Source organism: Temnothorax longispinosus, chromosome 7, assembly GCF_030848805.1.
Source record: "Temnothorax longispinosus isolate EJ_2023e chromosome 7, Tlon_JGU_v1, whole genome shotgun sequence".
NCBI classification, from domain to species: domain Eukaryota; kingdom Metazoa; phylum Arthropoda; class Insecta; order Hymenoptera; family Formicidae; genus Temnothorax; species Temnothorax longispinosus.
In genome coordinates this window covers 21,854,381-21,876,370 of record NC_092364.1, presented here as the reverse complement: position 1 = coordinate 21,876,370, position 21,990 = coordinate 21,854,381, and the positions used below count along the sequence as shown (strand labels likewise).

The window sequence follows — 21,990 nt, the reverse complement described above, 5'->3', positions numbered from 1 at the left end:
GCGTTCGAATATGCGCGCGCGCGAGACTCCGATCATCGACGCGTTAATGACTTTCAGGCCGCTTCAGGCGTGCGGATCAGCGGTCGAGTCAATTATGCCGCAAATGCGCTTTGCAATACATTTTGATATGTCAATTATTGGATTTTTTGTCACGTCTCAATACTTACTGTGTTATGCCGCGCGACTCAATTTTTTTAATTCGGCTTGTTATTGACAGCATTCAATTTAGACTACTAATTTTAGGCTACTTTTTATCTATACTTTCACTACATATATCTATTTAAATTTTTTCCTACGTTTTTCTTTCGTTCTTTTTATATTTTATTTTTTCCTTTTTTTGCAATTTTTTTGCATATTATAAATTTAGCTTCAAACTGTTGTATATTGTATAATATGTACATACGTAATGTCTTATATTTTTTGACTATGTTTCCACTAGTTTCATCGTATTTTATGGCATATCTAATCGTAGCGATAGATAAGCATCTGGTAAAAATAAAATAGCATGTATCAAAAGATATAAAACCGTTTAATTACCTTTCAAGCAATGCAGAAGAAACGTAATAGTAGAGTGTTCGACTAGAACAAAGCTGTGCAAAGTTTTATCATCACATTAAATTAATTATCGATCGTTCGTGTAAAATACATTCGACGGAACGTAGAAAAGAGAAGGCACCGGAGATATAATTCGTTTTCTTACAATTAGATGTAAACACCTATAAAAATTTATTTCATAAAGCAGCGATAAATATTTCGGGAACGTAATGGCTCAAGTATTCCATGACATATTTTGTTCTTTAATTTTTGGTTTCTCACGATAAATCATTTCGGAACAAAACCGAGGATTCGAATAAACTGCGGTTACCCGTTGGAAATATTCGTGAACACAGCTACGTAGTTCAATATCCACATTTTGTACATATAGAGAGCGCCAGTGGACGGATTCTCCACTAAAAACGCGGGCAAAGTGGTATTCATACTCGAATCTTATATTTAAAACCATCTTAAGTACGATCTTAAGATGTTATAAACGAAAAATGTATTGGTGTTATACATATAACACTATTACATTTGCAGATGTTAGCACGGATAAAATACAATCACGGAATTAAAATCATGCTTTTCTACATTTTCTATTCTTAAAAACTTTAACTTTTTCCACTTTATACATTGCACAGCTTTGCTTAAAAATCTTGTTGTCTACCGAGACTCTGAAGGATTCTTAAAATTTTAACTATCTCGTTAATAAAATCATTTTCGTTTTTCTTTAGTTGAGCGTCGACGTTATGTGGGAATTTAAAAACGAGAAGGACGAGAAGAGAGAGAGAGATTACGTGTATAACATTCCCGGCGAAGGTTGTATAAAAGATGTAGCTAATATTTTTGTAGCGATTATGATAGATTATTAGTCAAAATAAACCTCGAAATAAGCCCTAGTATCGAAATAAACACGTTACACACGTTACCTACGTTGTTAGTTTTTAAACAATGGACCTTGCCGCATTTTCAACGCATGTCGACACAAACGATTAAAATTGTTGAAATAAACGATAGAAAAAATGGTCTCGATAACATTTGTATTTTTAATATCCTAATATTTACTCTAGCATTTTTTAAATACTCTCTCCCGATATTCATGCGTATTTTGAAGCAAGCTCGCTCCCTCGTTCGCGATCGCGACAATAAGCAACGAGAATTCTCGTCTTTGTGGCGTTAACGCCAAACCCGCGATCGTTCTCTTTAATCACTTAACTCTTAATTGATTATTAATTCCGGCGCTTAACGAGAGGTTCGAGCTATATTTATTGAAGCGTCTTCCCGCGCGATTCACTTACTCGGAGTAGAAATCGAAACGGCAAGAGACGCGAATTCCGAGGTTATATCTCACTGCGACACGCGGCACGACGATTCTCTTAAGATTCGGATATATCGCATTTCGAAATATTTATTTCTCGTGCACAATTCAGTCAGCGATCACGGCGTACTGCACGGAGACCCGAGACCCGCCAAATCATAGCCGGGAGAGTGATACGTACGGTGTCGTCGGTGTCGAACACGGCATTCGACGTTCATTTCACCCAGCGACGGCATTTCCCACTCGTTGCACTCGACACGAGAAAGAGCGGAATATTCGACGTATGTTCAGCTTGTAACACACACGCTCCGTAACCGGATTTCTTTTCGTTCGCGAGAAAGAAATTACACGAGCGACTACGTCTCGCACCGTCACGGTCGTTCAACGCGTCACGTATTAACTTGCGCCGCTTGCGCGCGCTTCTGTCACCGTACGCTCGAACGCGATTGGCTCGCGAGTCGAGCCCCCAGATCCGGCCAATCACGTTCCGCCGCTCCGAGCCGGCGACTCGGCGGCGCGACGCAGCGGCATACCAGACGCCATACTAGGCGGGACCGTTGAACGTTGAAACAGCGTACCTTCGAAGTCGGCGTGCAATCGATCGTTCTTGTCGGTGAGCGGCCTTGTTTTCTTTGATGTTCGGAGTATCGTACCTGCGGGAATCATTCGGTCATTCTCCCGGTAAATTTCGAATTGTGATCACGTGATTTGTAAGTGATTTGCAGTTCGTTGTGCATTCGCGGGCGATATCTATTCGTATCTATTCGCTAGGTGTCGCGAGGGCGCAGCTTGCAGCCGGTCGGAGCGCGTATTGGAGCGTCGGTTCTGGATTTAACTTGTACGTCGAAGCCAGCAGCCAGTCGAAGCATCGTGATTTAAAGATGGCCGCCAGTTAGTTGACTAGTTGAGTGTTGAGTGTGAGTAGTGCGCAACTGGACTGAACTGGAAGGTGTGGATTTGGATATCGTTCGTCTCGTCTCTCGCAACGGTGAATTCGCGTCAACTCGGATCCAAGACGGTAGGGCCGGCTCTCGGCGAAAAATCCAGCGAGATCGCGGCTGCATCCGGTAGTGGAAAGACGGTCGGGCAGGTCGGGCTCGGGGAGATGGGCCGGTCGCGTTCCCGATCGAAATCGCCGAGCAGACGGCGTCACAAGAGCAAGCACTCGCGCAAGCGGTCCAAGTCGCGCGAGAAGCACTCCAACAACAAATACTCGGAGAAGCCGAAGGAGCGTAGCTCCAAGTCCAGGTGCGTGTCTTTTTCGAGAGGCGAGTTCCACGCGCCGCTCCGCAGTTCGCACGTCCAAAGATCTCGATCTTGCTGCACGTGCGGCCATCTTGTCGCACGTCGCACGTCGCACCCCGTGTTCGTGACGATGGAAAAATAAATAAGAACATTGCAGATCCGCGAACTGTCGCGTATCTTTCTGTGTCGTGCCGTAAACTTTCGGACGTTTAATTTAACGAACGATTAATCCAGGTTTTAGATAGTAACGCTGCTCGTTTGGCCATTTGTTTAGAAAACGATCCCACTCTGCGTCGTCCAGCACTGGCTCGGATGTATCGGACGACGTGCATATCGTCAGTCACAAGAAACGCTCGTACAGGGACAGGGATCGAAAGATGGACGAGGTGGAAAGGCTAGCGGAAATGGAGCGGCAAAGGTATGCTCGTTAAACGATAATGTTGACGATGTTCCCCTTGATAACCGGCATTAGGATTGGAAAAGAACAAGATTTTATTGATGTATCAATACGTTTCCCAAGCTTTTTTCTCTTCTCTTATGTTGCTTTTCCTCTCTCCTGCGTATCAAGTGGAACATGTGTATTTATTTTGCATAATCCAAATTTTTGTTATACGCTGTTTTTTTTATAATTATGTTGTCAGGAAAAAGAAAGAATTAATGAACAAAATCTTCACCACGAGCACGGTCGGGTAAGAATGTGTAATTATTTCATGGTGGTGGTTTATCTATTCAAAGCTCATCAGAGTTTACTGTAATACGTTTTTGCAAAAAGAAACATGCTTGATTTACGCAGGTATTAAATCTTTCGATAACATCTTTCTTTATCTCTATCACATTCTGTAAATTTCAATCGTTAATTCAAATAATTATAGATTTTGAGAGAATTACAACTTTTAAAGTCTAATTAAGATTTGGCATGCTATTAACTTCACTTTTGTACAAGAAAATGATTCTGAAATAGAGCTCTGGAAGAAGATCGCTGCTTATCTGTCTGCAGACGTCAACGCGAGGTGGAACAAAAGATGGTGGAGGAAGAAGCCGCCAAACGTATAGAAGAACTTGTACAGAAGAGGGTAGAAGAGGAGCTTGAGAAACGTAAAGAGGAAATTGATGCGGAGGTGCAAAGGCGGGTGGAAGAAGCCAAGAGGGCTATGGAGCGTCAAATGATGGAGGAGATGGAATGGAGACAAGCGAAACTACGTGAGGAGGAGAAACGAAGAGAGGTAAGATCTATCCATAGAAATATTGGTCAGTGATAGCCCAAGCGCTGTTGTGATCAGCAGGAAATAAATCTAGTATTCTTTTAGTGACTGTTTCAAAATCGAACCATACGTAGAAATGTATTTCCCCAAAGAATAACCGTAGTTGATATTATTTATATTATCGCCTAGAAATTTCAAAGGTACTATTATGTCACAGATTTGTAGAATATCAACTCTATAGTAATTGATGAAGACATTCAGAAAATATATTGAAGCGTTATTGTAATGGTTAGGCCGGACCAAGTGCAATTTGTGGATCTTCTTGAATATTTCAATATTTTGATGTCTTAAAACTACAGGATTTGCAAATTGTACTGTCCCTAGGAAAATATGCGAGATTGAGCTTGTAAAGTCAATTCTGTTAGTTCTAATTTATGATCACAGCGTTTGGGCTAGAAGCATTGTGGTTCGCGATTGTATCATAAGAGATTAAGCGAAGAAACCACACTGCTTTGACTTCTCAACATCCACTGAGGTCGCGTTGTTGAGAAGCTGTACTTTATATTATTATGAAAGAAATGCTGCTACATAGGCGCATGTATCGGTTATTTATGATCAAATTGTTTGTACCATGTATATATATTTATATATCTCTGTACAACATTATAACCTTTTTCATCACACGATATCTGAGTTGACATTCGTGTCAACAATTCTAGAAATTGTGCTCAAACTGCTCTGATTTGTCTGGATCAACAGTCTTCACTCGCAGTTTCTAAAATTGTTGTGTATGTTGGCGAGTCCACCTGTATCAGGCTTCTTATAAACTTACTCGAGCTAGTTAAAAAAAAGAAAATGTTCGCGTGTGTGACTGTCCACGTTATCACATCATACAGTCTTTAAGAGAGGAGAAAAGAGAAGATATTATTGAAAAAGTAACAATCCCAAACTTTGTAATTTATTGAACAAGAGAAGCTTTCCTTGAGTCTGAAATAAAGTTATTTTTATATGAAACCATAGGAAAGTAATATTCTTCCCTGAGAGCAGTTGTTACTATCAGTTGAATCACTAGTAGTGATATATGATACGTTACTGATGCTGCATAAAACATCTATGTCAAGTACCATAAATAAGAAGAAATAAGTCTACGATTCACTGTTAATTTAGACTTTTTTTATTTAATTATGTTCATATAATTAGAGTTACGACGTGTTCGCAGATATACAGAAATGTATGAAAAAGTATCATTTTTCAATATGACTTATTCTTACATCATTATATCTTGCTTGCAAACAAAATATTTTAATTATATTTCTATCGAATATAAGTATACTATTTTTTGAATTCAAGAGAATTGATGCAATAATGCCCAATTAATTTCTGCGATATCATTAGATTCTTCAATTTTAATTTTTAATTTTGTCTAATAGTTATTACTTCGAAATACTGAATTATAGTAAAGCATCTTATTACTTAATTTGCGTATTAGGAAAATCTAATAGATTTGTCACAAACTTTCTTTTTATTTTATTTCGTTGACTAGGACTTTATTTGCTACTACATTTTTATGTCCCATGCACAATTATTTACTTTCACCTTTGAAAAGTCAAAACTCACTCGTCGACTGGACAACAATCCTGATTACAAATTTATTAGAGATTATACTCTCATTGCTTTGCACATTGGGTTTGCACCAAATATGTTATATCTCTACAAGTTTGGGAAAAAGTTTATTCGAAAGGGAGAAGTAGAGACTTTAAGGGGACAGAATTAGAATCCCATAGCGACAAAGCACGACCTAGCGATATATAGGTCACCTTCCTTACTGACTACCAACAGAAGATGCCGGTTTTTTACTCACTGCTGAATGATTCTCGATGAAGAAGGCATCCCCTACGCGTGGTGGCGTGAGCTTCATTCAGGTATTATCCAATTTATATATTCATAATTCATTTTATACCGATATTTTTATCATCGTTCTTTATTTCAACACTTTGTACCAGAGGCCATATCCTAGGGTTCATTTTATAGATTCGCTAAACATTATTACCATAGGACACAACGAATTTCCATCGACAGGTCGGGCGGATGGCAACAACCATTCACATATGAATGTACCGTAGGGTATTAGTTTCTGAATTATTATTATATACGGACCTCATTTAGAAATCTCGTCTACTTATAGATATAATGTTACAAATAACATTACACACACACACACACACACACACACACACACACACACACTTATCACATTGAGTTTTTATTATGCACTTATCAGAACGTTGCAGTATCGCGTTTATGAAAGGGAAAATTGCAATTTCATGTACGTTCTTGCATGCACACTAATTTGTATAAAGTTGTAAGAAATTAATTTTTTCTCGTGTTAAGTAACATCCTAAATCATTGTATTTTCCTTTGGACAGTCTGAAAACAGAGAAACAGCGTTCGCTGGGATCTGAAAGGAATACATTTGACACAAAAAGAAGGAACTATGTTTAGACAAAACAAAACACACGTCTTCTGTCACTCTTTGTGATTATCTCTCTTGATAAGCCATCCTTTTTTCGAAATCCGATCTTAAAATTTCATACGTCCCAAACTTTCCTGCATAAAGGTTCTTAGGATGTGTAACACTAGGCTGTTGACATAGCAGCACTATGATTTCGAACGATGTAACAACAGATGGTGATCAACAACATCATTGCTTTGTGTAAACCTATTTTATTGTCATTGTAGGAGGAAGAGCGGAAGAAGCGTGAGGAACTAGAGAGGATTATGGAGGAGAACAACAGAAAGATAGAGGAGGCTCAGAAGAAATTGGTAGGTTGTCAATATTAATATAATTTACGAAATGTGCGTGCGAGATAATATGCGATTAATGCATGTTTAACCTCAGGCTGAGGAAAGATTGGCTATGGTTGAAGAACAACGGTTAATGGAAGAAGAAAGGCAAAAGATGAGGAAGGAACATGAAAAACGTGTTAAGGAGGAGCAAAAGAGGATCTTAGGCAAGAATAATTCAAGGCCTAAGTTATCCTTTACGCTAAAATCGGTTACGTAAGTTTAGTATTTGTATTGTTTCATGCAGTTTACATGTGATATGTACACGAAATCTTGTCAGTTTTCGTACTTGATTCGCGAGAACAGTTATTACAGACTGTATCTGTGTAGGTATATGGTATACCTATATAGGTACATAGATAAGTGCAGTAACATAAGATACAAAGCTCACCCTAATGTATTCAAAGCGATTGTTGAAATCAACAAGATCGAATTTTATTTAATTGTGATGACGATGGACTGCATCAAAATTAAATAATCAGTTCTTATCTTGTGAGATTTTAACACAGATACAGATGGGATTTCATGTTACGTGAGATTATGCTATCATCAGTATGAGCGAATATAAATTATTAATATACAAAATTATTGTAACGGTCATTAATGCTTTTAACTTATCAAACAACTTCGATTTTATACATCATACTTTTTCGTGTATTTGATTCGTTCTATCTGACGTAAGCATATTCTGACCCATTTAGATGTGTTCCATGATTTATATATATGCGATTTGTACGTCGTAGGTATTACCCTCGCGATATAAAAATCGACTTTATTTCAATGAGATAAATCACATATATTACGTCAGATCATGTTGCAATAATAACAAATTGTTTATACTGTTAAATTGGCCGAATGACATTTATTATGGGAAATATGATTCCTCTTTTTCTAACAGTTGTTTTTTTATGAACAACTTTAGAATATGTTAATACATCGTTAACGTATGTTAACAATGATTTTTTTGAAAGTACTGTAAAAACCGGATAGCTATTTTACAATTATATTATAACACTTTACACCATTTAAATAATCTACCATTATTTCGATCTGATACGGAATATGTTTATTCTACAAAACGGTAAAATGGAACGATATGTTTTACGATTAAAAATCAAATTAAATAACATAATAATCTTGAAAATTACAAAACTGAGTGATTTTGTACGTGAACAATGAATGTGGAGCCATGGAGCGTGACATAATCCTATCTACGTTAACCGTGTAATGATGTGTACGCATTGTTCCGTAAAAAGAAAAACATTTTGTCTATATAGGATTGTATACCTACAACATTGTTACTTGTATCATAAACACGTTTTTAATAAATTACTGCTCTACGATTATTTTCCCACTTCATCGCGCGCTATGCAGGATCTAGTATTGAGAAAGGAGAACACAAATGTGCTTTTTTATACACGTACATGGCGATTTGCAACTTTGTTTATATGCTAATACGAAATTGCTTGCGTTACCGAGCAGATTATGATCGCGATTGAAACAGTTCTTTGCAAAATAGACTTTCTGACAGATGAATTTCGGCGATGTCACTTTAGATAGTCGTGTTACGTCAGAAATGTCACGATGATTTCGTAACGAATAAACCCTTGCCACGAATACCGAGACTCGTGCCTTGTCCCAAAATATTGATGCCGCAAAATGGATTGCGTTGCTTGTAAATACATTCGAATCTTCCGTAGGATGCTTTTTTATTTTTACGCCGATCTAATACCACTAAAGATTATAACGTATATAATATGATTTTTTTATATAATATATATTTTTATTTCTCTAATCAGCATACCTTTCATTGCATCTTCGATTACTTCCGGATAGAGCTTCGCGGTGACTTTGCTGCTTGGTGGATGTAATCGTGGATTGGTATTTATTTCCAACAGCCATACCGAAAAATCATCGGCCACTACGAAATCAGCACCGTACAATTGAAAGCTGTTCTTACGATTTACCATGTTATCCTGCGACGCCAGAAGTGCTCCTATTAGGTTTTGCTTTATTCCCGGTCTGATTGTCGTTTCCCAAGCCAACTCTTGACCGCGCGATCTAAATCAGTAATTAATTGATTAAGTAGTTTTTAAGTTCTAAGTAGGAGAAAGTATGACAAGTACTGAAGATAATCCCTGAAGTCTTGAAGATTCCAATGACGTTGCTCAGGTAAGTCGGAATTACATGTTGGTAATTTTCGGTACTTGAGCTGTACCGTCGTGTTGCACAAGTGAATGGACTCGTGAAAATTACCGAGGGTGAAATCTTTCGAAGCAAACCGTATTAAAATATCCCTAGTCAAGGTAACTTAAGTTATTAAAAGTTATTAGGGCCGGTTGTTCCAACCTATTGGTAAGCTACCTGATAGTTAAATCACATGTATCTTTGTCCAATGTAAAAGATAAACAAAGACATACATATGATTTAACTATTAGGTAGTTTACCAACAGGCTGGAACAACCAGCCCTAAGTTATTAAATTTGTAGCATAAATTAATAAGATCAAGAAAAATGATAAATATACTTGTACATCCACACGACGAGAGGTTGTGTACTAGTTATCAGAAACCATTGCCTGATATCTATTTTTGTCTTATGAACAAGCAGTGGTCGTTCTGTAAATTATAATTGCAAATGTGACTAATAATGAATAATACCGCTTAAAACATCTTATTCTATATCCTACATCGCGTTAAATGCAAATGATACCTATGTATTTCTGCACAACATACGCGACACTTTCTTTCGCTGCTTGATTCACCTTGGCGAGAATATCAACCAAAGAACTTTGTAGAACAATTCCGCGTCCTGAACTATCGTCGCCTGGCTTTAAAATCCATATATTTCTTATACCATCGATCTTATTTTGCGGTCGGTACTTAATCATTGTTCTTACTATATCGCGCACAGATGCTACAAGCTCCTACAAAATTCTTTAATTACAGTGTCCTTTTTCTTCAAATTTTTGTATATCAGAATATATTATTAGAAAAAGGAACTACAATGTTTATACGTACATCTATGTCAACTTTATCGGTTTCTTTCAATAAAACACGCTTGTATATTATATCGTGATACCAATCTAAAAATTGGTGCCAAGCAGAAAGAGGTGTATCCTCATAATCTGTACGGTCTATGTCCTCATGTATTTGTATACTAAAAACATTTCGTATCAGTATTTATATAATGCACTGTTTTACAATGCGAATAATATTGTTTACAACCTTATATATTCTATACAGCGTTCCAAGGCGAAGGAAATTGCATTTACGGGGATTGTTCCATTTGGGGACCAGGTATTCTTCGGTCCTACCAAATTGGCGAGCAACGAGAACCATTTTAAAGTTCCGAAACATGCAGTGATGTAATAATCCTGTATGAACTCTTCCATTTGTGCTGACTATTCAAATTAATGTAAGGTATATATTAATATTTTAATATTATAATTCACAAGTATATGCACACACACACACACATAATATATACGTACTTGATTGAAATTGTAGCATCGAGGAAACTGTATGTTTGATACACCGGCTTCGTAAAACCAATAGGCTTTTTCCAAATTGTTACACATGTCAACCTAAATATTTCGCTAACTTAAAATTAAAATATACTTTGCAATGCACACATTTAAGAATAAAATTACCTTCGACGTAAAATAGCTACCAGCGAATTTGTTCACTGTAGTCTTGTCGTCCGTTCTTATAATAGGTCTCTTGTTCGTATACCATATAAAATCCGCTGGAATCCGGAGCAATTTTTCTATTTGCTGTAAACCATCTAAAAAAAAAAGACATTGACTTTCGAATTGATTTAATAACGATCATAAATAGAAATAAAAAAATACGCGGACCTTCGTACGCATTAGGAGCGATTGATATCATTTTCCTAATAGCTCTTTTCTCGATCCAACCTCTATCCGTCAACGGTTTCCTCAGAGCCGGAAACGTACCGCAAATCACGTAACATTTGTGCTCATTTACGGCTTTCGTTAAAATTTTTAGTAGAAGATTTATTCTGGCTTCGTCATTTGTTACCAATTTTAAATAATCCGTCAATATTATGTTGCCGTCTTCTCGATTGCTCTCTTTGTCCTCTGCTCCTAACAATTCTTCGAGATCCTCGCGATTGCAACAGATCTCGGCATCCGCGGTTTTAATCGTCTCGGCCGCGCATTGCGAATTAATTTCCAACTTTGGAACCGTTAAAATCAATCGCACATCTTTTTCTCCGTTGCTTGCATTTTTTGGGCAAATCTACGAGTTTATGAAGCGACGATGCTAACAGTAAAGTAGATAAATCACGAAAATATGTAATAGATACATCCGTAATGAATTCTTTCGATGCCTGCCTATACCTGCCAACTTTCGAAATGTTTCTTGACCGTGCAATTTTTCGAGGATAAAGTTATCTGCCATTTAGATCGACTGTCTGCGCAAACTACCGAATTGTCACTGTCGCAATGCATTTTTTATGTTTAAAAATTCTGAAGTTGTAAAAATTACGCTTTTAGATTTTTAGTTTTTATTCAAATGTTCTTTTACATGCACGCGAAATTTAGTTTTCGGACTTGACAATTTACTGCTTCCGTTTTGCTCTTATCGATTATGTGTGACTCGATGACCTACATTCATATTACGCGAATCCTTTCTCACGACCAACAAGCGTCATCGCGATCGAAGATATATTGTGGCTGTGTTCCTTTATTCACTGCCAGTACTGAAAATCTATAGTTACGTGACGCAAACTATATATTTTCAGCACTGCCAGTAAAAAAGGAACACGGGGTGTGTATTCGCAAATTTGTACAAGTTTTCTTAAAGAGATTCGTGTTTCATTCGATTAAAATTTTCCATTTGTCCTTGCGATACCTATATCTGTTCAATGTCTTCTTTATTGACTCAGCTAAATATTTTTATATCGCAGGATTTTTTCTTTACTACGTGCATTTATGTCTTATAACGTGTTTCTTTCTTCTTGTATTATCTTCCAAAATCGAATGCATTAACATTGACAAAAGCTTTACTTGTTCATGGGAATATCTCAGGATTCTCAGACTGGAAATTTTGCGAGTAATATAAATTTAAATTTAAATTGTTGGAATCGGAATTGCGTAGTGAAGTTATCTTGATTGTTTAAAAAATTGTTTTTTGTATTGATGGAAGTAAAATGATTTTCAGCTTCAGATTTATAATTGTAACATTTATTAGTTGTATACATATATCACTTGTAGATAGAATTGAAGAATTAATCAACAGTAAAGAGAAAAGTGACGAGCAACGAGTGACTGACAGGCTTTTCGATTATTTGGTCAGGCTCAAACCGACAGCATACATATCGGAGATGTCTGTTAGAATTTTATTTTTTTTATGCGTTTGTTTTTTCGGGAAGCTGCGGCTCTTGCTCTTCGTTGTCGACACGGGAGTGACTTTCGGTGTTGACGTAAGTAGGGATGGCAGTGGCGGTACTTCCGGCCGGATAGTCACGTTTCTTTTGTACTTTTTTACGGCGTCTCGCATCGCAGATTTGATGATCTGTTAAAGAAACAGGGAAAAAGGACTTTTCGCTAAGGATTTAGTGACCAAGAATTTGTATGAATATTAACCTTATCTTCATTTTTTCTCGACGATTTCTCAGATTTAGTCGCCATATTCGTCGATTGTTCCTGAAGAGCCATAATCTTTGAGATCAACGTTTGTCTCGGAGATGTATCCAGTTTGCTGCCCGCAGTGACCGTGCGTAACTTTCGTGCCGGTTTATGCGAAGATTTTTTCTCGTTATTCGAAGATTTAGTGTGATTCTACATAATAGAGTATACATTAATAGCAAACTGAATAATCATCGATTTTCGAGATGGCAACGCTTCTTCTAAATTATAATTACCTGGACGTTAGTTTTAGATGGAGTTGGTGACTTCGTCTTGATAATAGATGTTGTACATGCTGAAGTACTCTTTGTCACGGTTTCCGCTTTCTCATCGGAAATGGATGCCTTCGAAGGCTTCGCCGGTGCAGTCGCCGGAAGTGCTGGTATCGACTTGGGCGAATCTGTATTATAATAAGAGTACAACTCTTGATCGAGCTGGATCTCCAGTTCCTCGATGAGATCGACGATTACTGGCCCGATGTTACTATGTACCATCGACTTCTTTTTCGTCTAAATAGATAAATCAAACATTGTCGATACTCGATCCAACTGGCACGTCGTTAGATTATTTCTTATCTTTTTCTAACTTACCATTGGAGACCTTGCGACTAGGCTGGATTTGGAATCCTGATACAGACTCGATTTCTTCTCACAGGTGGTGATACGAGTACCCTGAAGCGAAAGAGCTGCGCCTAAATACGGCTGGCAGCTCGGCATTCTCTGCTTATATGCTAACTCAAAATCTCCAGTATTTGCATTTTTATCTTCTCGAAAGTCTACCACGACTGTACCAGCGAAAATACAATTTCTGCCATAATTGTGTAATAATATGGAAGATAGTAATGATAGATTGTTAATTACCTTTAATGGTATCTTCCATCACTTGTCGACACAATCGCGTAGTAACACTAGTGGAGTAGCTCATGTCTGGATGACTGTTGATCTCGATCAGCCATACGGAAAAATCTTCCATGACCATAAAGTCGGCGCCGTACAGTTCGAAACTATTCTTTCGTCGGTCCATGGCCTCTTGACTGGCCAATAACGAGCCCACAAGACCTTGTTTCATTCCCGGGTATATCAGATCGTCCCATGCATCACTGTGACCCTGAGATCTGAAGAATTTTTATGAGAATTATTTTTCTTGCACATTGCTTTATTAGAAACAAAACATGCATAAATAGTATTTATAATTACATAGAAATTTTAAAGAAATACACGAGTGATTCTTTATATATGATGTGACGTAAATCATACTTGAGGAATTCCTTGAATGTCGTGGCGTCCCACATATTGTCCGCGGGTAGAGCAGAGTCCCTGTCGCCACAGTTATTGTATTTGCATTGAATCGCGTTATTGCACAGGTGAATCGACTCGTGGAAGTCATCTAGACTGAACTTTTGCGAGCAAAAACGAAGGTAGCTTTCTCTGTAAACAAGTAATAAGCTCGAAGTTTCTCTGCCTTGACTGCTATTTTATTAGCGATAATTAAATGCAGATAGCACTGTGTTGTGTACTGTCTGGATATTTATATCAGCAAGTTTGTGATTGCTGGGGAACAGGATCGCGCGAGATGTCAGCGAGATATAAATTGATTATTATTCTACTTTTGAAACTATTATTATTTCTTGGCCGAGTCTTGGCTTAATTGTTCTGGCGTGAGCGATGTTATGAAATGTCGTGACTTAAAACAAAACATCCTTGATATATTTGCATACCTATACATCCAGAGAGTTAAAGGTTGAGCGCACGTCACGATGAACCATTGACGTATATCGAATTTTGTATTGTGAATCAGTAATGGCCGTTCTAGGAGATATAATCAGATTATTTTTAACCAAATCGAAACAAAAACAAACACCTGTGTTAATCAGCTAGCGTTTTCCGTTAATTATTAATCTGAAAGTTTACCGATATATTTCTGCACGACATATCGCGTGTCCGGTTTGCCTGTTGGGTTTACTTTCGCTACTACGTCTTCCAGCTTATTCATCAGAACAATACCGCGTCCCCGGCTCTTGTTCCCAGGTTTCAAGATCCACATGTTCAATATGCCGTCCATATCTATCTGTGGCCAATACTTCCTCATCTTCTTTAATATATGCTTCGAAGCTAGGACATATTTCTGTTGACAAGCACGACATATTTTCAAATGGTAAAAAATACGCTTATAAGTGAAGAAGAGAAGATTGTGTTTGTAGATATCTCACGTTGAAGGGCACATTGGTGCGGACAAAGAGAGCTTGACCGCGAACAATCTGGTAGTACCAGGTGATAAATTGGTCCCACTGGTGAGACCAAACCTTCTCAGCCTCCTGATCAATGTCCTCGTGCGATTGGGCGCTAATATAGTCGCTACATCTCTTAATTGCGAAGTCGAGAGCCTTGAGAGGCACTGTGCCGGTTGGTGAACGCACGGCGTCTTCGTCCTCGGCGTTGACTTTGTCCACCAACCATTTCAAGAGACTCAGACAGCCTGTGAGTCTAATGAAACATCTCTTTTATTATCAGCAATTATATTTAAGTATATTAAACGTTCCTGCGATCGGCCATGTAATGTACAATTAATTTTTTTTTTTTTTTTTGCAACTCAAAGGCTCTCACCGAAAGTCCTCGACGAAGGCGTGCATCTGATCGCCCTGGCATATATTGTAGCAACGCGGAAACAAAGTGTTAGCCACTCCAGCTTCATAATACCAGTGCATTTGCCTGACGCTTGAACACAAGCCCACCTGAATAATTGATTTTCGAAGAAGTACATGCAGCTTTACTCCTAACGATTCGTCGTCACGCTCGTGAAAAGCGTGCACTCTAGTCAATCTCGCTACATCTTATCTAAACATCTTTATGCTTTACGAAAGCAATTTTATAAAAGTCAGGCTCGCCAAATTAAAAAAAAATTATTCACAATTAGTTTCTTGCGACGAAATAATTGTTCCGCATTATGCCGGAACTGAAAATTTATATTTATGAGAGTTACAGGTATTTGATGCACCGACGATACCTTGGATGTAAAGCCAGCTCGACAATATCGATTGAACACAGTAGTTTTGTTATCTTGGGCAGGCCATCCGGGCCAGTCGGACCCAGTGTTCCACAGAAAGTCGACGGTGTGATTGGTGAGCATCTTTGATATCAATAGACGTTCGCTTTGCTGATCCTTCAGATCGCCGATACCAGCCAGTAGATATACCGGGCTGGAATCGACACCGACATGCTGATCGCCTGAAATCATTGTTATCTTCGAAAACGTAAAGTACAAATTGCAACGTAGAAGAATGCTACATTTTATTGTATATATAAAAAAAAAGCAGAGTGATACATTGGAGTAATTATGAAGTTGGTACGCGTGATTTATTACCGCCACTGTTTCTGCGATAAAATTTCTCACACCATCCTCGTTTCAACATGCAATCGCGAATGACCCGTGACTTGCCGTAAATCATAAAAGTATGATGGGCAGCTATAGCGTCTTTCACGGTTTGCTTGATACGCAAGAATCGTTCGTGAAGGGTCGGTTCTAAAGGCAGTTCTAAAGACGGTTCGGTTTTATTTTCCGGGCAGTCTGGTTTCTCTTTAAAAAGAAAATTACGAGCGACATACGATTATAATATATACAAGTTATATGCACACTTAAGTAATTACGAATATTTCAAACCTTCGAGAGATTTGGTATCACAATTTGTCGCATCCGTCTTTGTCACCACTTCCTCTCCGGGATTTTCATCTTCGTTCTCGATATTTTCTTTTTTGTCCTTCTTATCCTCGCTTGAACTTTCCAGATTTGAAGAGGATGATTCATCCTTGGCATTCATGTAGCGGGTCTAAGAACCGCAAAGCTTTTCCGCGCAAATGCGTTTCGTTAATTTTCATATGTTCTTCATCGCTCCGATAGATTTCAGCAAGAAGGCAGCGTGCTCGAAGGAAACACCGTTATTTTAATCTGAAACTATTTTCGCGAATATGCTTTAATTAAATCGGATCTGAAGATTACTGCTATAAGATACATATTATTACTAAAAATTATCTTAATATTTAATGCAGATGCAGAACATAATTCCTGGAAACAGAACTTGAGGCGAACGACGCGAGAGTGAAGAACGTGTTTTCGATAAAACTTAGTTGCATATGACGAAATTCAATGCGCCACTTCTGATACCTGTTGAATCCTCGATGCTCTCCAGATGATGAATACATCCTTCGCAGATACCAAAGAGTAAATGTATTCGCGCAAAACCGATTAACAACCGTGGCTTCGGAGGATCAAGTGGAGAACCAACGCGACGGACTATTCGGACGAAGATGAAAAACATGCCCGGATGGAAGTGGAGGCAAGACTGAACGACGAGGACGTGGACAAACGCGAGTCAGGTGGTAGAATCTGATATTTCGCAGGCGCGCGCCCCAGGGGTGTTTTAAGGCGCCCCTTGTAGAAGCAATAAGATTGCGCTGATGGTTCTGATACCCCGCCGCGTTATCGACGAAATCGTTTAATGGAACCTCTCTTGTTCCTCCCTCGAGTCATTAAAAAGGAGCCAATCAGCCCAGACTAATCTGGGAAAAGTTCGATTCATAAGAAACTTTTCTATATCTTCGTTGCGCTATCTTATATTGCGGCAAACAAAATCTTTATAAAATTGCTTCATCCATTCTTTTTTTTTTTTTTAAAATAATGGTCCTAATGTACCAAAGATTAATTGTTATTTAAGGGCAGTTTCGACGAAAGTGGAAGACGGTTCCCGAAGATGGTTCTCGATAAGACATGCTCTCGAGTATCTTATCTTCTAATTGTTACGTTGAGGATACACACGATGAACAAGTATCGGGTAAAACGCTCGCGTTAACCTGGGCAATGAGGGAAAACGAAACGTTCCTGGACACGTGAGGCGCGCGGGTGGTAGTTGAGCGCAACGAAGAGCGTACCAGGCACTTCCGCATACCCCCGCGGCACGACCCCTGCACGACGTTCGTTGGAATATAGGCGAGAGAGGAAGTCAAAGCAATCACATAGTTAATGAGACCACACTCTATTCCTCGACTTTGCATGTACTCTGACCCACTTACACGGTTGCATCTTCATGGTCGCGTGGAGAAGTCGCGGCAGGTGGTAGCCTGATGAATCGTTCGCTCGGCCTGGTATTGCTAATTACGGAGAGGGACGAGGGGGGGGGGATAAGCTTTCGATCTCTCTTTGATAACCAGTCTATTTTCGGCAACGGCCGAATTCCGTCTCTGATGCCAAATTCGGCGTTGATCGCGTGCGAGATAAGGGGACGCGCGCGCGCGGCGTTGAGCTTTAATGATACTCCGAGATTTTGGGAGATTTGTTTAACGAAATATTAATAGAATGGAGAAACGCGATTGATCCGCGTGACTGACATGTCTCTGTCGCTGACAGACGGAGAACAGCGAAAGATGAAGTTGGCGATTCCGAGAAGCGCGATGATAATCGAGAATGAATATGTATATTTATACACATACTTACGAATAAATTTCTATAAAATAATTCCCGTAAAATGATGTTATATGTACGCGAAAGAAAGAGAGAATAAGTCAGAAGTTACTGAAAATTTGAAAGTTTCATGTATGTCGTATCGTTACATAGATCTTTATTACTTAAACTTTTTTTCTATAATTTTCTTTCACACGACCTTATGCCAGCGAGATACTATCTTTCTGTTTCTTATTTAACTTGCAAGTATTATTTGTACCGAGCGAATGTCAAGGTTGAGCGACCTTTAGCGATCGGTAGCAAAAATGTCCCGTTCTCCAAGAATTTTATTCGCGTGTCTTTCGCTTGTCTTTTAGAAATAAATTGTAATAAAATTCTCTGCAGCATTAATTTCGAATACATTTTCTACTACAGCTATTATATTCTTATTTTTCTTTATATTCTAAATTGCACACCTCTCCCCGCACGAGAAATTAACGAGGAGAGCCTCCGGTAGGAGTTAATTATCAACGAGCGTATTGATTCGTTTATTTGAATATATTATGTTGAAGTTAAAGTATTTTTCTTCGAAGAACGAGGCTGAAATTACGAATATAGAAGTCAAGCACAAAAAATGCATTAAAGAATTACAGGCCTCCGTGTTCAATTATCTGCCAGCATGGTGTCGATCCAGTTGCGGCAGTTTCCATTGAATAGTGTCCTTTAATTCTCCCCGTGCATTCTTTTCGTGCTTGTCTTTTATATTTATAATTTCAGCCTTGTTCTTTAAAGTTAACTCCTACGAATACAATTAGAGGAATTAAATTAACGGCAATTAAACAATCGGGTAACTCTATTGGACATCCTCGATTTCACACATGTATAATATATGGAACTCGCATACGGAGCTTATAGTTTTTTTATTTTATTTAAAATGTAAGGTGTCTTTGCGTCGTCATTACTGACAATAATATCTAATATTCTTGTCAGTTTAATGTATATTAGTTTAATATTTGTGAATTGTAATTTTATTTTTGATCGCGATTTTTAATAATGTTCCAGCGACAGCTCCGCCGGCATCTCTCACATTACCATCCGTAGGGCCGTTCAAAGTTTGTACCATATAGTTGCTGAACGCCGCTACTGCGTCGCGAAGGACGCGAAGGCTAACCTGGCCAACGTGAGTTGGCACGCGTTTGTAATTGTAAGGAGGTTTCTGCCGTTATCGCCGGTTATTTAACGATTACGGAAAACAGGTCTCGGCTCGTGAGTCGTCTGTGAGCCTTCCGTTACATTCCATGCGCATTTACACCGTGAGATAGTACGGTCGATGAATACGGAGCAAGTCCTGGCAATATGGAGCAATATATCAGAAAAGCGGCGTTATTTGTGTTTACTCGGGAATGCATAAAGGAGTACTTCGACAAATTTAATTTCTTTCACGGTACGTTTGCCTCGATAACATTACAGTTTTATCATGAGCTTTTAACTCCACACGTGACATTTTGTTCCCAACATGAGAAGAGGAATGTGCCCGGCATTTGAAATTAAAAAAAATATATATATAAATAATACTTGGGTTTGCGTATTTGACTAATTAATCGTGTTATTGTTAAAAGTCGAACCGTCTGTGTTGTATATGTAGCCTTAGGATTTGTTGCATAATGTTATATTATTTTTTTATACGTGACAAGCTTAATATTTGTCGGTAACTTGTCAGGAAATTATTGAGATTAAAAATGAATTTTTTAATAAGCGTATATACAATCACACGCAGGTAAAACATGATTGTCTTGAAAATGTTTCAGTGGGATGCTTCAAGGCGACGTTGAGCAAAGTTCTAGGATTGGGCATCATCGGAGGTTCTTTGCTTGGTTAGTAGATTATTTGTAGGACAAAGATATCCACTTCATTGCATCGTGAGAATATATAAAGCATTTTACTTGAAAACTGTAATCTTATGTAATTATCATAGTAAATTGTATTGCAGCCTTATATTAATGCAAGTGCGATTCAGTAGCTACTTTGAATAGTAAACATAGTGTCTTATCTAAATAATATTCTTATCTCATACATGAATTATCTAAATATACTCTTATTTTCTTTTTAGTGAAGATACCTCAAATTGTGAAAATCCTACAAAATAAAAGTGGCGAGGGAATCAATATTTTCAGCGTATTGTTGGATTTATTCGCTATCACCGCGATGTCTTCCTACAGTTTCAGCAGTAGATTTCCATTTAGGTAAATAAATAATTCATTGAACACAAAGCATGTCACCGTACAAAAGTCTGTTGTTATACAAATTTATTTATTGTTGGTATTAATTTCAGTGCCTGGGGAGATGGAGTATTTTTAGGAGTTCAGACTTTGATCATCGCAGTTCTAGTAATGCACTATAATGGAGAGACAGCAAAAGCAACTGCATTCCTGTCCGCTTATATAGCAGTGATTTTTGCAGCTAATAGTGGACTAACGCCTATCCATGTTCTCTGGGCATGCCAAGCAGTGAATATACCCATTGTTCTTATAAGTAAGGTACGTAATTTAACTACCTATTCTTGAGAACATCTATACTAGCTATTCTTATCTCGCAAATATATGCAAGATAAATATGTTGCAAATATATTAATCTACGTTTTTATGGGATTACAGTTTATACAAGCCTATACAAATTATACCAATGGAAATACCGGCCAGTTGTCGGCGGTAACATGTTTCATGCTCTTCTTCGGTTCTCTCGCGAGAATTTTTACTTCCATTCAAGAAACGGGTGATACAACTATGATAACGATGTACGTGTGTTCCACTCTGGCAAACGGTATGATAGTGGCGCAGCTTCTTTACTACTGGAACGTGGACGTAAAGAGCAAAGGAAAGATCAAGAAGAAGAGCTAGAGCGAAGGAAATAGGAATGTTTATAGCGCGCGATTGATAATCTACATAAGCCAACAATGTAAAATAACGCGTGGCTGTATAAAACTTTGCATGAATGATATTTTAGGGCTCAGACACAATGGAAAAAAATAAGGAATAAGATAAAGGAATAAGGAATAAGGCATGTTGCATCTCACTTTAATGTACGTGTACTGAAGTGAGATGCGACATTCCCTTATTCCTTATTCCTTTATCTTATTCCTTATTTTTCTCATTGTGTCTGAGCCCTTAGAAGACAACAACGTGACGCTGGAGAGAGAATGCTTGGAAATCATTTTCCATAAGAAATAAATTTTTGAGAAAGTTTGCAGGAATAATACCTAATATTATAGATAATTTAGGGGAAACTGTAATAGTTATAATATTACTTTACAGCCCGGAAGTGAACGTGGGAATAATGTTGGGGGGATAATTTTTATTAAAAGATAAGAAATGACAATATGTTATAACATCTCATTTATTATGTATACACAAGTAGATAAGACTAGATTATCGTTGAATGCATTACCTCGGCATGATTATTATAAATTTTTCCAACATAAAACGAGAACGTTTTTTCCTACTTATTTTACAAGTTGTAAAATAAAAGGTATTTTGTACATCTGCGTTATAATTTGTTATTGCAAGTTCTCAATATGTATTATCACGCGCATCATTTATATATATTAAATTATTATATTGTTGATATGTGACTCATTCCATCCCAACTGCAGTTAACTTCGTATCGTGCAATCTGCAAGAGAAATCATATGTCGAATACTCCAACTCTTATATTTTAAAATAAAAAAAATAAAATTTATCTCTTTATCTTTAAAGTAACATGTGA

At 37.9% G+C, this 21,990-nt stretch overlaps 4 protein-coding genes across 10 annotated transcripts; 2 read left to right on the top strand and 2 right to left on the bottom strand.

The window, feature by feature from the left end:
- The first annotated feature begins 2,719 nt into the window (after positions 1-2,719).
- Arglu1 (Arginine and glutamate rich 1) lies at positions 2,720-8,475 on the top strand. Of its 4 annotated transcripts, none has more exons than XM_071782568.1 (6): positions 2,720-3,103; positions 3,375-3,518; positions 3,742-3,789; positions 4,062-4,323; positions 7,042-7,125; positions 7,202-8,475. In XM_071782568.1, exons 1-6 carry the CDS (start codon positions 2,961-2,963, stop codon positions 7,364-7,366), a joined length of 846 nt encoding a protein of 281 aa, XP_071638669.1. In that variant the 5' UTR covers positions 2,720-2,960; the 3' UTR covers positions 7,367-8,475. The 4 variants fall into 4 exon arrangements, with proteins under 4 accessions (XP_071638669.1, XP_071638670.1, XP_071638671.1 ...); XM_071782569.1 differs by having other exon boundaries at positions 2,721-3,103; positions 4,098-4,323; XM_071782570.1 differs by lacking the exon at positions 3,742-3,789 and having other exon boundaries at positions 2,721-3,103.
- Positions 8,096-11,619, bottom strand: LOC139817026 (tubulin glycylase 3A-like). Its single transcript, XM_071784837.1, has 11 exons — positions 11,509-11,619; positions 11,005-11,407; positions 10,798-10,931; positions 10,639-10,731; positions 10,373-10,548; positions 10,166-10,304; positions 9,858-10,071; positions 9,673-9,763; positions 9,273-9,443; positions 8,951-9,207; positions 8,096-8,880 (listed from the first exon to the last, which is right to left on the bottom strand). Exons 1-11 carry the CDS (start codon positions 11,617-11,619, stop codon positions 8,726-8,728), a joined length of 1,944 nt encoding a protein of 647 aa, XP_071640938.1. The 3' UTR covers positions 8,096-8,725.
- Positions 11,620-12,332: 713 nt separating this feature from the next.
- On the bottom strand, positions 12,333-17,327 carry LOC139815559 (tubulin glycylase 3A). 4 transcript variants are annotated; one of them, XM_071782553.1, is made up of 14 exons: positions 16,957-17,327; positions 16,456-16,746; positions 16,234-16,371; positions 15,802-16,022; positions 15,402-15,529; positions 15,008-15,281; positions 14,709-14,922; positions 14,516-14,606; positions 13,995-14,225; positions 13,659-13,912; positions 13,389-13,582; positions 13,035-13,307; positions 12,757-12,951; positions 12,333-12,685 (listed from the first exon to the last, which is right to left on the bottom strand). In XM_071782553.1, the coding sequence occupies exons 2-14, from the start codon at positions 16,610-16,612 to the stop codon at positions 12,455-12,457; spliced, it is 2,601 nt and encodes an 866-aa protein (XP_071638654.1). In that variant the 5' UTR covers positions 16,613-16,746; positions 16,957-17,327; the 3' UTR covers positions 12,333-12,454. The 4 variants fall into 4 exon arrangements, with proteins under 4 accessions (XP_071638654.1, XP_071638652.1, XP_071638653.1 ...); XM_071782551.1 differs by having other exon boundaries at positions 16,159-16,371; positions 16,957-17,326; XM_071782552.1 differs by having other exon boundaries at positions 14,055-14,225; positions 16,159-16,371; positions 16,957-17,305.
- A 2,051-nt stretch (positions 17,328-19,378) lies between these two features.
- On the top strand, positions 19,379-21,849 carry LOC139815561 (mannose-P-dolichol utilization defect 1 protein homolog). Its single transcript, XM_071782557.1, has 5 exons — positions 19,379-19,672; positions 20,037-20,102; positions 20,339-20,471; positions 20,561-20,765; positions 20,883-21,849. The coding sequence occupies exons 1-5, from the start codon at positions 19,585-19,587 to the stop codon at positions 21,123-21,125; spliced, it is 735 nt and encodes a 244-aa protein (XP_071638658.1). The 5' UTR covers positions 19,379-19,584; the 3' UTR covers positions 21,126-21,849.
- Positions 21,850-21,990: the final 141 nt, after the last annotated feature.

Coding starts and splice junctions, on each gene's coding strand:
- LOC139815559 (XM_071782551.1), bottom strand. CDS start 16,612: ATGAATGCCAAGGATGAATCATCCTCTTCAAATCTGGAAAGTTCAAGC. Junction 14,607..14,708: donor TGTCGTGCAGAAATATATCG/GTAAACTTTCAG, acceptor TATATCTCCTAG/AACGGCCATTACTGATTCAC. Junction 14,226..14,515: donor TTAACTCTCTGGATGTATAG/GTATGCAAATAT, acceptor ACTTGTTTACAG/AGAAAGCTACCTTCGTTTTT.
- Arglu1 (XM_071782568.1), top strand. CDS start 2,961: ATGGGCCGGTCGCGTTCCCGATCGAAATCGCCGAGCAGACGGCGTCAC. Junction 3,519..3,741: donor GCGGAAATGGAGCGGCAAAG/GTATGCTCGTTA, acceptor TTATGTTGTCAG/GAAAAAGAAAGAATTAATGA. Junction 4,324..7,041: donor AGGAGGAGAAACGAAGAGAG/GTAAGATCTATC, acceptor TTGTCATTGTAG/GAGGAAGAGCGGAAGAAGCG.
- LOC139817026 (XM_071784837.1), bottom strand. CDS start 11,619: ATGCATTGCGACAGTGACAATTCGGTAGTTTGCGCAGACAGTCGATCT. Junction 10,732..10,797: donor GTAGCTATTTTACGTCGAAG/GTAATTTTATTC, acceptor CGAAATATTTAG/GTTGACATGTGTAACAATTT. Junction 10,305..10,372: donor CGCTGTATAGAATATATAAG/GTTGTAAACAAT, acceptor AAATGTTTTTAG/TATACAAATACATGAGGACA.
- LOC139815561 (XM_071782557.1), top strand. CDS start 19,585: ATGGAGCAATATATCAGAAAAGCGGCGTTATTTGTGTTTACTCGGGAA. Junction 19,673..20,036: donor CAAATTTAATTTCTTTCACG/GTACGTTTGCCT, acceptor AAAATGTTTCAG/TGGGATGCTTCAAGGCGACG. Junction 20,766..20,882: donor CCATTGTTCTTATAAGTAAG/GTACGTAATTTA, acceptor ATGGGATTACAG/TTTATACAAGCCTATACAAA.